The sequence below is a fragment of the Leguminivora glycinivorella genome, chromosome Z, assembly GCF_023078275.1.
Source record: "Leguminivora glycinivorella isolate SPB_JAAS2020 chromosome Z, LegGlyc_1.1, whole genome shotgun sequence".
Lineage (NCBI taxonomy): Eukaryota > Metazoa > Arthropoda > Insecta > Lepidoptera > Tortricidae > Leguminivora > Leguminivora glycinivorella.
In genome coordinates, this window is record NC_062998.1 from 49,983,094 (window position 1) to 49,998,212 (window position 15,119).

The window sequence follows — 15,119 nt, forward strand, 5'->3', positions numbered from 1 at the left end:
TAGATTAGAAGTCGTAGTATAGAAGTGACATGGGTTTACATGGGCATTTTTTTAAATTTATGACTCTCAATTAGCGTGAGTTGTTAACAAAAAACATAAATCGCTGTTAGTTTTGTATCGACAATCAAGCTTGAATTCTGTATTTAAAACTAAACTTTTTTCACGTTCTGAATTTAGATTATAGCTTAGTATAATTTACATAATTAAAACAAAAACGATGTTTTTATTGAAATTCCATGCTTAATTATCGTTGCAAAACTAACAACGATTTAACCTTTTCTTAACAACTCAATCCCAATTTTTTTAAATGCCCACATAGAAAGTTGAATACGGACTGAGCATACATGTGTACACGTAGCCGCAACTGGATATTAGTTATTTATGTGACTGTTGCATAATGGTAGGCATTAAAACATGAGTGTTGTGTTAATAAGATAACATGAATGTTTTAATGCCTAATTATGTATAGTCGCATACATATAACTTTATCTACATCTATGTATGTATGGGCGCGGGTTTATCGTCCCATACAAAATTTGAATTTCGCGCGTTTTTATACTCTCATAATTTGCTTGACCGTCTACCTACCCAAATTCATTCAGATAGGTTAGGTACTGCACTTACATTTACATACTCACATGAAATTCGACACGCGTATTGAGAATCTGTTATAGACCGACATGTCGGAAAACTGTGCAATTCTGACAATAATAATTAAATAACCTTTTTTGCGTCGATAAATATATATAATTTAAAGTATGATAGGAAACTTGAACTAACTTGCGATATTGTCACGTCTGCTTTTGTTGCATTTTTTACTCTTTGGTTTCAACGAAACATGGCCGCCGCAACATGGCGCTTCGGCATGAGTTTATATTGATACATTTTTTTAAAAAGTAAGCGTGATTAAACAAAAATGCAGTAAACCTACGTATGAAAAGTCACCCCTTGGCTTTAGTTAGATTTTCCTGAGCAGTTTGTACAGTACCTCACTACACATGACGGCATTATTTAGATGAAACATTTTTCATTGCGATACGTCAATCTACCACAGCCGTTCGGCACAGACTAAGCGCGGTTGTGCCGATCGGCTCTAAGTGTTGTTACACAAAATCAAGTTGAGGTGCCCTCTCTAGTTAACATAATTACTCAAAGGACCAAACAAAAAATGTTATTTGACTTTTGTAGTTTTTTTTTTAGATTTTTGAATACTGCTTACATCATTTTACATTTTCTTTCATTACAATGAAAAAGAGGCGTTCTTTATTTTACCGTGAGTTTAATTTTAAAAATATTTAGGTAGAGTTTTTTTTTTAATGTATGTAAATACTCGCTTGCGATACGATTACATTCACAGACTACCGTAAATAAATTAATTATTATACACCCTGTTTTTATTGAATTCCGTTAACTTTAAGGGAGGTTTCTTTAGGTGAAATACAATTAATTTCTCTAAGAAACTAGCGTCTTAACTCTTACGGTTATCGAGTTATTAAAAAAATAAAGATACTAAACACGTGTGTGACAGCCTTTACCAATTCCTAATGTTATTTGTTTTCACATGTGCCGCCAATCACTTGACACTAACTTGAATGTTATTCTTAAGGGTCTCTCACACTAATAAATTCATTTACTATTAAGTGATATACAGGCTGGTTACTGATAATGAACCTAGCTATGTGTTGAATTTAACGGAAAACAAAAAAAAACACGGTGTATTGTTTATTATTATTATTATAAACCGACCAGTGGTTGGCCTTATGGAAAGTGACGACAACTTTATATTTATATATGTAATGTACACGCTATTTAATAAACCCACGCGCACGATCACGTGGGCAACAGCTAGTTTGAAAAATACGTAATAGTATTTTATGCAACTGGTGGTTAAAAGAGGTCAAAAAAGGTGAGTGGCGTGGGTAACAATTTGAGGCGAAGCCGAAAATTGTTAATAAAGACGCCACGAGCATTTTTTGACTCAGTTAAACACCGTTGCATACAATACTTTTTCTACGACCAAGCACTTATTTTGAAAGAAAATTATAAATCAACAAATACCTACTTTCAGTCATCTTAGTTATCTAGTGGACCGTCTACCATTTTGAATATGCAGTTTGAGTGCAAACATGAAAATAAAACTGTCTATGGTATGGTTCTTTGAAGCCTGGCCACTAAGACGAATCGAGCCGAGTTGAATCGAGTTCTCATACATTTGAATGCGATTCGACGCGTCGCCAATGAACGCAGCAGAAAACGAAGGAGTCTCGACTCTGCGAATTGGTTTGTTAAGTTGGTAGCAATGTATTTACTGAACTGAAACAGCTATATCGTGCTACTGCTACTAAATGTTTTCAGGGTATAGACTAGATAGACTTGTCCTGACATCTTTTATGTAGGGTTTTAAAGTTCTATGCACGACCATGTAACTCACGAATAACAGTACGGGAGTAGAAAAATGAGTATAACATGTTAGTACTCTTGCACTGACTTCACTAGCATGTTATTTTATTTTGGACTAATTATAAAATAGAATAGAACAAACATTTATTCGTGAACACAGGCAAGACAAAACAAAATACACAAGACAGAAAGGAATGAAGTGCCACGAAATGGCCTCATCTTAGCGTGTTGCTGGTGGCTTCCAGTGCTGATCTTCCCATGAGACCATCAAGTGAGAAAGATATATTTATATTTTTTCTTATTTATTATCTTATTTATCATCATCTTCGGCATTTGCCACGGCTCATGGGTGCCTGGGGTTCGCTTTGACAACTAATCCCAAGATTTGGCGTAGGCACTAGTTTTACGAAAGCGAGTGACATCTGACCTTTCAACCCGAAGGGTAACTAGGCCTTATTGGAATTAGCCCGGTTTCCTCACGATGTTTTCCTTCAACGAAAAGCGACTGGCAAATATCAAATGACATTTCGCACATAAAGTTCCGAAAACTCATCGGTATGAGCCGGGGTTGAACCCTAGCTAGGCCACCAATATTTTTGTATTATAATAAATGCTTTATCTAGAAATATTCAACCAGGGCAGTCTGCGATTACGGATTCAGAGAACAAGGAAACATTTATGAAATCATGACGGCGACAGAAGAAAATGGCGTTTATATTTCCAATGGAACTTTTTTTTGTTTCTTGAACGCCTACCGTTTATTTTTCGTGCCGGTTGCAAGTTAAGGGTGCTTTTAAAAAAAACGTCAAAAAAATGTAAAATTGATAGTTTTAGTCGGTGAAATACTACACTTTCCGTTATCCACTAGATTTATTTAATTCAAGTTTCAGTTAAAGCATCTCATTATCTTGATTTTTATAAGACTGGATTTTTGAAAAATAACTCACTAAATTAATTATGAATTTTTCTCTGATGCACGTTTAGAAAAACTCATGTATAGAGCTGAATTAGTCGATCTTATATGTAAAATTTGGACAATTCTGAATGCTAAACCAGGTAAATGTATAATTCGTATATCCTGTACTACAATCTTCTCAGACTACATTTTTATTATAAGGTTTTGAAAAAGAGTAAACGAGACTAAGACGAATTCAATTTTTTTCAGAAATTACCTAAAATTAAGTGACAATTTCTCTGAAAATTGACATCACATCAAAGTAATTTTTGTACTTAACTAATCTGCAACGTTTACTTAAATTGCTGTTATGCCTTAGTGATTATAAATTGCTATTATTTATTTTTGGCAATTTTTTAAAAACGAACCGTCACCGGTACAATTATTACCACTTTTGGACATTTTCTCATATTTTGTTAGACCAAGTAGAAAAAGTCCTATAGTGTGATATATATTTGTAAACTACTCGCAAAACCCTTTAATTTGATGCCATACACGGTATGATCAAGCGCTCGGTTGCGATTTCACTGTTTTTCACACGAAAGCCCTCTTAAGTCAACTGAATGATTTTCCATGTAGCTATCTCGCTTACACTTTCGTTTAGAGAGAGTGAGGGGAGAACTTGAACACACAGGGCATATGGGGGTCTTTGGGCTTCTAAAATATAGGCCCAAGAAGTGTTTTTCATGGATCTTGATGTTTTTTTGGATAACTTTCCTGATGATACAAAAGAATCGCAAATGTATGGATGTAGTTTTCACTACGCCATGCCACATCTACTAGCAAAGACATGTAACTCCGTATAGACAGCTACAGTCTACGAAAAAAACGTACCTCAGAACCATATAGGAAAAGGTACCGTGGCCTAGATGGCATTACACCTTTGGGGGACGCTCGGCTAGATGGCGCTAATATGAATATTTGACATTTTAACACATATCAAGCTATGGACCAAATTGTCAAACTTGAGGTTTAAAAGTTATAATTCTGTGTCTAGAGATGGCAGTCTATGCCCTGTGATGACATATTTTACTTTGACAGTAACTCTTTATAATACTCGATCCTCTTTGCTATGAACTGAAGGAACGAAAGAAAACATTTGATTGCCAAAAAGAACAATAAGCATTCGGTAAGACCCATTAGTCATTTGTCAATAAAATGGCTCTAGTAATGAAGTCGATAAAAATAATGTATTGACTGTGCGAGACACGGGCGCCCGCCTGGCGGGTACGAGTCGAATGAAGGGCTCTACTGTAGCCTTAGCCTATGTCACAACACTGTCAAAATTATCGGCCTACAGTGACACTTCGGCGTTCATTGCCTGTTCATCAATGAAATATTGACGCTGACTGACAGTGCTATTTGTCACCCCAGAAATATTTAGTCACTGTCCAGCGAAATAGTCCACTGATGATCAGTCTCTCAGATCACAGACCTATCATTTCACATACGCTTAAAAAGTGTGCAAAAGAGAAGCTGTCACGTATATGATCATCCTGTAAGTGGAAAAGAGGCAGACTACAAATGAAAAAACGTGACCATTTTTGATGACAGGCAGCGGCTGCTAGCGGCCTACTCAATTTAAGTTAACGGATTAATCGGATCTTCCAGTACAAATAGTTGTATGTAAGACTTAGACGATACAGTGGGTGATTTCCGTTTCGATTAAACAGTTGCCACTTCTCCCGGTCCTGGGCTAGTCTCATCCAGTTGTGACCCGCTATTTTCCGGATGTCGTCAACCCAACGAGTCAAAGGATGCCAGGCATTTCTTAAATTTACCAGTGGGTTTGGAGTTGGTTAGTTTTGTTAAGGCGTCTGCTTAGTTGTTAAAATTGCACGGAGTGAGCGGTACGGGTTTATTCTAGTAAAAACCACACTATACTAGCGCCTTTTGAGAGACATCTAGTGAGCTCCTTAGGAAACGGTGATGCTGCGCTGTGGGGCTCAGTGCGTTTTCACATTATCCTATCGGATGTATGAAGGATTTCAACGGCAAAAATCAAAGATGGCGGCTAAAATGTATACCGTTTCGACATCCGATATCGGATCGGATAATGTAAAAACGCACTAACGAGGCGTCAAACAGCCGCCATAGACTTGACTAGACGTCGAAGTTCAGAAGACGCTAATATTGCGTGACCTTAGCGTCCTTAGCGATGCTCATAAGTACCTAGACATTATTTTTTGTTGACCTGCCCTTCGGGATTTAATATGACATGGTACGAGAATTCTCATGAAAGTTGTTCATTATCCGAAATGTATCTATTGGGTTAGTAAGAAAGTAATGAGCGAATCATAACCAATATTGTAATTTTTATTTAATTTATTATTTTAATCATTTATCAAAAATATAACGGCCTTCGTTATCTACTACTTGTCTCCATCATTCTGGTAAAGAATGAATAGCATCGGCGAAGAAGTTCTTAGGTTTAGATTCAAAAAACTCAGCTATGTACTGTCGTAGATGGGCTTGATCATCGAACTTTTTTTCATTCAAGGCATTGCTTAGCGATCTGAACAATGCGTAATCCGTAGGTGCCAAGTCTGGAGAGTACGGTGGATGAGGTATCACTTTCCAACCTAGCTCCAATAGCTTTAGCCGAGTCACTTTTGCAATGTGTGGGCGAGCATTGTCGTGTAAGAAAAAAACTTTAGCATGCTGTGGACGATTCTGACAGATTTTTTGGTTTAAATTTTCAAGATGATTACAGTATACTGATGCGGTAACAGTCATTCCCAGTGAATAATACCATGAATATCCCACCAAACGGACAGCATAACTTTTTTCGGGTGAGGCTCTGTTTTTGGTGCCTCTATTCCTTTTTCGTTTGGAGCTAGCCACTGACGTTTGCGTGTGTGATTTATATATAAGACCCATTTTTCATCTCCAGTGATAAGATGGTCCAACCAGTTGAATGTGCGGCGAAAAGACAGAAGTTGTATGCAGATATCGGCACGGCAGTTTAGTTGATGTCTATCAAGTTCGTGCGGTATCCAAACACTGTATTTGTAGTTTTTTCCCAACTCGTGTAAATGTGTTTCTATGGTGACATGAGAGCAGCCTAACTCGGTAGCAAGAGTACGACTCGTTAGCCTCGGATCTCCTTCAATTAAGGTTTTTAATTTGGCTACATCAATCTTCACCGGTCGACCAGACTTAGGTTGATCTGATAATGAAAAGTCGCCACTACGAAACCGCTGGAACCATCGTTTCACCGTGGCCTCAGACACAACTTCAGGAGCAACACGCTGACATATATTACGCACTGCTTCGGCGGCTGAATGGCCAGACTGAAATTCATATAATAAGCAATGCCTTACATGCACTTTTAATTCGTCCATTTTCTTCCTTATATTAGCTCGGCGACAGCTAGTGAATGACTGACGAGAAACTGTGCGACTCGCCCTTTATATACTTTCGACCATAGAAGATTCTAGAACTCTCTCAAAAATTTTATGTGGAATTCAATCGATCGCTCATTACTTTCTTACCAACCCAATAAAAACCGCTTACGAGTTTGCTCGCATTCTAAGGGCCCTTTTAAATTTTCGCGCGAACTCGCAAGGGCTAGCAATGGAGCCCAATGGCAGTTCTCGCAACTGGGCCTTACATGAGCCTTAAGTTTTTGTAAGGCCTGAGTACATGCTTACATTGGGCGTGCTGTGCAGTGGGGCGAACGAGCGTGCGTCCACCCTATGCAGCGTCGACTCAGGACACTTTTATGAGCTTCAATTGTTTGACATGAACGCCGCACGCCCCGCCCCGCTGCACGCTGTCATGTTAACTTGAGAAAGGGACAAAACACTTTTTAACTAATGAGTTTAATCACTTTTTATGAATAGGGAGGTAATACTCGCATCGCGACTTACCAAGGCGTGTTGCACGTATGAGTCAAGGTCATATAGCGCACACCGAGCTGATAGTAGCTCCGCAGCACTCCGAGAGAGTTGCCGATGGAGTGCCCTCCTTCGATGCCGATCAGAGAGGCGATCTTGCGTGGTCTGGCGCTGTGAGCTTGCAGGATGTCTGTGGACAAAGTGACAATGTGTAAATGTTGCGTAGTCTAACTTGAAGATGTCGGCACATCTCGGACACTGGCGATCAAATATATGAAAGAGTCGCATTCCTAGCACAGTCTAAGCTCGTGTAGGTGAACGCGTACCATGCTTGTATGAGTGAAATATGACAGGTCGACTGTTCGCATTTTTGATAGGCGGTAACTGTGAGGTAACCAAGAGGGGGTGGGTGGCACTTTCAGCGGGGAGTGGGAGTGGCCATACTGTACGATAGTACTCTTTATTATACTGTGATGTCGGTGGGCAAAAGTAGTGTTTATTATTTGTAATTAATTAAGTCTAAAGAAATCGATCGACGCATCGAAAATGCCTGGAAGAGCTTCTGGTCCATGAAGACGCTAATGAAGGGCAACCTTCCACTGACACTAAAGCGCAAACTCGTCGACATGTGTATCCTGCCTATCCTAACCTACGGCGCCTAAACTTGGTCGTTAACGGAAGCCGAAAAGTCCCGACTCAAGATTTGCCAACGAGCAATGGAGCGCAGCATACTTGGAGTTCGTAGAACCGATCGAGTTAGAAATACTGAACTGCGCTCCAAAACAGGTATAAAATATGTGGGTGCTAAGACAGCAAAACTTAAGTGGGATTGGGCAGGGCATGTATGCCGGATGCACCCGGAAAGGTGGGCCAAAGTGACGACTGAGTGGTTACCGCAAATTAGCCGGGGCAGAGGACGACCAAAGAAAAGATGGCGGGACGACCTGGACGTATTTTGCAGAGACTGGCAAGAGCGGGCATCAAACCGTGAGGACTGCAGAAAGGAAGGGGAGGCCTTTGCCCAGCAGTGTGACACCATATAGGCTATTAAAAAAAAAATATTTGGATGTAAATAATCATTGGGTGGTGGTGACCGCTTGCCATACGACGATCTGCTTGTTCTATATCGCTTCCTATATCGCATAAATAATGAGGAAGCACACTCTAATTAGTTCATTGCACAGATAAATAATTTCATACGTGAGAGTGAAAAGAAGATATTTTTTCACTCTCTCACATAATGAATGACAGTGACATGCCTGTGGAACTACTGGAAGCAGTGATAAACGCATTTTTTGCGTTGTAGTTTCCTCGCACAACTTGCCCCCTTGTATAACAAATAACTATTTTTCAGAATGACAGCCTAGCCTGGCGGGATAAAATGTCAGTGTGCCTTCTCATCGTACCTATTTGGTGTTTGTAAGTCTTACGCCGTGTCTTGCGTGGGCGACCGTCGCCATCGCGTCTCATACTTCCATATCGATAAGGTTCGATTTCGTATGCGTCGCATCGCCGTCGCGCAACCATCGCGCGACCGTCGCCCACGCAAGCCACGGCGTAAAAGTCCATGAGTGGCGAATTGTTTTAATCGGTAAGGTTACTAAGGTAATAGGCTATCTTAAACCATAGAGGAATAAAGTGAGGGAAGAGTTTTAACTCTATACATCAGTAAATGCGAGTTATTTGTATAGGCAGTTAAGTGACATCTAGCGACAATCAAGGCATACATTATCAGTACTGCTACTTGTCAATAGATGTCGCGACGAACGAAGAGTCTAATGCTCACCAATTTTTAGCTAATATTACAATAGTATTAATATTAATAGTATTAATGACGAATTGTATTTATCGGTAAGATTACTAGGGTAATTATTTGCAAATTAGGTATAAATAAATATAATGTGATGCGCGTGGTCTACACTTCTAGACACAGAATTAGATTTAGATAGAAGAAACACAAGTGCATCTATTTGTATAGGGGCCGAGCGTGTCAGATTTTGTACTGAAGTTGTTACTTGCCTGTGATTTTAAATATGTCTCAGGCCCTTGAGTGTTCATAATTTTTGTGTTGTTGCAATTAAATATCACGTAACGAGGCATTTTTAAAGTTTTTGTTGACTTCAACATACAAAAAATTACGACCGAAAGCTGCAAGCTGCGATTAAAGACGGACAATTCAATGGTTTTTACTGTGTTCATATGACAAGCTAAGGCCGTTTTCACATTATCCGATCCGATATCGGATGTCAGAAGGATTTAAATGGAAAAAAATCCAAGATGGCGCCAGTAATGTATGGGAAACGGTCCGACATCCGATATCGGATCGGATAATGTGAAAACGCACTAAATAGATACGTTTGCTTGATCTATGGTATATATGACATCTGTGCTTCTAAAGCATCAAAACACATTTAGAATACTCTAGTCAAGTGAGTGAAAAAACATGTTTATTGCAAAAAAAGACCAACGAATAACTTAACCACAAAATTAAATTTTTGAAAAAACCCCCGACCCCGACATAGTGGACCGATTTAACACTCCCGACTAACTCAGCTTTCAGACAAAAAAAAACTAAATCTAAATCGGTTCATCCGTTCGGGAGCTACGATGCCACAGACAGACACACACACAGACAGACAGACAGACAGACGGACAGACAGACGGACAGACAGACAGACAGACACGTCAAACTTATAACACCCCGTCGTTTTTGCGTCGGGGGTTAAAAACCAATTTTTTCGTCGAAATTTATCCAGTACACCGAAATTCAACTGAGCGTAAAACAGTTGCAAATGCCTATGCAAACCGAAAATACAACACGGTTACACGAAACGCTTTAAATAGACACAGGCACCTAACAAACGAATGTAGGTTTTATAAAACGAACTGGACACGTAGCCAAATACACAAACGCTCACCATAATTATCGTCTATCTCTCTCGCTCTTCCGGATTGGCGCGACAGAGCCAGACTGCGCTTCGATCGGCGTCTAGCGTCAGCAAATTGTCTCTTCGGCTAGGCTAAGCCAGACCTCTCGCAGCGTTTCGTTTTGTTTCGCGTCGCAGAAATTCTATTCGGCTACGGCACCAGCCGAATAATACAGGGTGTAAACCTAATACGGGCGAACCTCTTAACGGTGGTGAGTATAGATAGGACATAAAAAATGGAATAAATAATAAATAATAATAAAGCCTTTTTATTTCCTTATCAGAAGTTTACATGTATGTATGTTTACATGTATGATTTAATATATATCTCTAGTTTATATCAAGGACCCCTGTCGGGTAGGTATAGGCCTCCTCCATTTATCTCGGTCTTTGGCCTTAACTGGCCAACTCTCCCCCGCTATTTCTGTAATGTCTTTTGACCATCTTGTTTTTGGTTTTCCAGGTTTTCTATATGGAAAGAGAAAAAAATGGAATTACATAACTTTTACTTAAAATTGAAATATTTTTTTTATCCATACAAATTAATTCGGCCCGCAACGTAATGCAAACACACTCGCGTTAAACGCTCGTTGACAGTTGTCATTGATTGTCATCGCAACCACGTTTACAGTACATTGCTGTTGGGAAATTTTTCAAAAATGAATTATGGGCTGAAAATTAAGAGTAACTCAAAAACACCTCTTAATTAATGATAACAATATTGAATATGCCTGGTTTCATTTATCGCCCTTATTACGTTTACGCACTGTATAATTCACGCTATTTGACGCGTGATTGACGCGTGATTGTCGCTAAATGTCACTTAACTATGCCTATACAAATAACCCGCATTTACTGATGTATGGAGTAAAAACCGGTGTGAAGTTAGCGGCCAAAGTTATCGGCGAACGATAACCCGACCAAATTAAGTGGTCTATAATATGAACATGTGCATCTTCCTCAAAAACGGCTAAAAGACTAGAATAAAAAGGAAAACATATAATCCTCCGTACTAACAATGAAATTCCCTTATAAACTTTACTATAAAGTCGAATAAAAAGCATCGCTAATAGTCATAAATATTGTTAGTCCCTTCAATGAAAACCACAAATTTTGACCCACTCCGAGACGCGAGACCACTTTGATATTTACATTTTTAGAAAGGGTTTGAAAAGGCCTTTCATAATCTACTTTCAGTACTCACTTCGCGAGCTAACTCTAGCTGCAGCAGCCGAGGAAAAGTTATCGGCCAAACGAATTTTTTAACATCCTTCGATAGAAATCACAGATTTTGACCCAGTTCGAGACGCCGGACCACTTTGGTATTTACAAGGTAGGAAACTGTATAAAAACACCTTTCATAAACATTTTTCAAAACTGACTTCGCGAGATAACTCTAGCTTCAGCGGCCAAAGAAAAGTTATCGGCGGGTGAGATTTTATACCAATCGATGAAAATTACTAATTTTGACCCACTTCGAGACGAGAGACCACTTTGATATTTACATTTTTAGAAAGGGTTTAAATAGGCCTTTCATAATCTTCTTTCAGTACTCACTTCGCGAGCTAACTCTAGCTGCAGCAGCCGAAGAAAAGTTATCGGCCAAACGAACTTTTTAACATCCTTCGATAGAAATCACAGATTTTGACCCAGTTCGAGACGCCGGACCACTTTGGTATTTACAAGGTCGGAAACTGTATAAAAACACCTTTCATAAACATTTTTCAAAACTGACTTCGCGAGATAACTCTAGCTTCAGCGGCTAAAGAAAAGTTATCGGCGGGTGAGATTTTATACCAATCGATGAAAATTACTAATTTTGACCCACTTCGAGACGAGAGACCACTTTGATATTTACATTTTTAGAAAGGGTTTGAAAAGGCCTTTCATAATCTACTTTCAGTACTCACTTCGCGAGCTAACTCTAGCTGCAGCAGCCGAGGAAAAGTTATCGGCCAAACGAATTTTTTAACATCCTTCGATAGAAATCACAGATTTTGACCCAGTTCGAGACGCCGGACCACTTTGGTATTTACAAGGTCGGAAACTGTATAAAAACACCTTTCATAAACATTTTTCAAAACTGACTTCGCGAGATAACTCTAGCTTCAGCGGCCAAAGAAAAGTTATCGGCGGGTGAGATTTTATACCAATCGATGAAAATTACTAATTTTGACCCACTTCGAGACGAGAGACCACTTTGATATTTACATTTTTAGAAAGGGTTTAAATAGGCCTTTCATAATCTTCTTTCAGTACTCACTTCGCGAGCTAACTCTAGCTGCAGCAGCCGAAGAAAAGTTATCGGCCAAACGAACTTTTTAACATCCTTCGATAGAAATCACAGATTTTGACCCAGTTCGAGACGCCGGACCACTTTGGTATTTACAAGGTCGGAAACTGTATAAAAACACCTTTCATAAACATTTTTCAAAACTGACTTCGCGAGATAACTCTAGCTTCAGCGGCTAAAGAAAAGTTATCGGTGGGTGAGATTTTATACCAATCGATGAAAATTACTAATTTTGACCCACTTCGAGACGAGAGACCACTTTGATATTTACATTTTTAGAAAGGGTTTGAAAAGGCCTTTCATAATCTACTTTCAGTACTCACTTCGCGAGCTAACTCTAGCTGCAGCAGCCGAGGAAAAGTTATCGGCCAAACCAATTTTTTAACATCCTTCGATAGAAATCACAGATTTCGACCCAGTTCGAGACGCCGGACCACTTTGGTACTTACATGGTCGGAAACTGTATAAAAACACCTTTCATAAACATTTTTCAAAACTGACTTCGCGAGATAACTCTAGCTTCAGCGGCCAAAGAAAAGTTATCGGCGGGTGAGATTTTATACCAATCGATGAAAATTACTAATTTTGACCCACTTCGAGACGAGAGACCACTTTGATATTTACATTTTTAGAAAGGGTTTGAAAAGGCCTTTCATAATCTACTTTCAGTACTCACTTCGCGAGCTAACTCTAGCTGCAGCAGCCGAGGAAAAGTTATCGGCCAAACGAACTTTTTAACATCCTTCGATAGAAATCACAGATTTTGACCCACTTCGAGACGCCGGACCACTTTGGTATTTACATGGTCGGAAACTGTAAAAAACACCTTTCAAAAACATTTTTCAAAACTGACTTCGCGTGCTAACTCTAGCTTCAGCGGCCAAAGAAATGTTATCGGCGGATGAGATTTTATACCAATCGATGAAAATTACTAATTTTGACCCACTTCGAGACGAGAGACCACTTTGATATTTACATTTTTAGAAAGGGTTTAAATAGGCCTTTCATAATCTTCTTTCAGTACTCACTTCGCGAGCTAACTCTAGCTGCAGCAGCCGAGGAAAAGTTATCGGCCAAACGAATTTTTTAACATCCTTCGATAGAAATCACAGATTTTGACCCAGTTCGAGACGCCGGACCACTTTGGTACTTACATGGTCGGAAACTGTATAAAAACACCTTTCATAAACATTTTTCAAAACTGACTTCGCGAGATAACTCTAGCTTCAGCGGCCAAAGAAAAGTTATCGGCGGGTGAGATTTTATACCAATCGATGAAAATTACTAATTTTGACCCACTTCGAGACGAGAGACCACTTTGATATTTACATTTTTAGAAAGGGTCTGAAAAGGCCTTTCATAATCTACTTTCAGTACTCACTTCGCGAGCTAACTCTAGCTGCAGCAGCCGAGGAAAAGTTATCGGCCAAACGAACTTTTTAACATCCTTCGATAGAAATCACAGATTTTGACCCACTTCGAGACGCCGGACCACTTTGGTATTTACATGGTCGGAAACTGTAAAAAACACCTTTCAAAAACATTTTTCAAAACTGACTTCGCGTGCTAACTCTAGCTTCAGCGGCCAAAGAAATGTTGGCGGCGGATGAGATTTTATACCAATCGATGAAAATTACTGATTTTGACCCACTTCGAGACGCGAGACCACTTTGATATTTACATTTTTAGAAAGGGTTTAAATAGGCCTTTCATAATCTTCTTTCAGTACTCACTTCGCGAGCTAACTCTAGCTGCAGCAGCCGAGGAAAAGTTATCGGCCAAACGAATTTTTTAACATCCTTCGATAGAAATCACAGATTTTGACCCAGTTCGAGACGCCGGACCACTTTGGTATTTACAAGGTCGGAAACTGTATAAAAACACCTTTCATTAACATTTTTCAAAACTGACTTCGCGAGATAACTCTAGCTTCAGCGGCCAAAGAAAAGTTATCGGCGGGTGAGATTTTATACCAATCGATGAAAATTACTAATTTTGACCCACTTCGAGACGAGAGACCACTTTGATATTTACATTTTTAGAAAGGGTTTGAAAAGGCCTTTCATAATCTATTTTCAGTACTCACTTCGCGAGCTAACTCTAGCTGCAGCAGCCGAGGAAAAGATATCGGCCAAACGAACTTTTTAACATCCTTCGATAGAAATCACGGATTTTGACCCACTTCAAGACGCCGGACCACTTTGGTATTTACATGGCCGGAAACTGTAAAAAAACACCTTTCAAAAACATTTTTCAAAACTGACTTCGCGAGATAACTCTAGCTTCAGCGGCCAAAGAAACGTTATCGGCGGGTGAGATTTTATACCAATCGATGAAAATTACTAATTTTGACCCACTTCAAGACGAGAGACCACTTTGATATTTACATTTTTAGAAAGGGTTTGAAAAGGCCTTTCATAATCTACTTTCAGTACTCACTTCGCGAGCTAAGTCTAGCTGCAGCAGCAGAGGAAAAGTTATCGGCCAAACGAATTTTTTAACATCCTTCGATAGAAATCACAGATTTTGACCCAGTTCGAGACGCCGGACCACTTTGGTATTTACAAGGTCGGAAACTGTATAAAAACACCTTTCATAAACATTTTTCAAAACTGACTTCGCGAGATAACTCTAGCTTCAGCGGCCAAAGAAAAGTTATCGGCGGGTGAGATTTTATACCAATCGATGAAAATTACTAATTTTGA

General features: G+C 39.3%; 1 protein-coding gene across 1 annotated transcript in view; it reads right to left on the reverse strand.

Moving 5' to 3' along the window:
* Nucleotides 1–15,119, reverse strand: part of LOC125241502 (dipeptidase 1-like) — a 449,138-nt gene that overhangs the window by 122,615 nt on the left and 311,404 nt on the right. Inside the window, 1 exon segment of the mRNA XM_048150023.1 lies at nucleotides 7,228–7,384. Coding sequence (XP_048005980.1) covers nucleotides 7,228–7,384 — 157 coding nt within the window.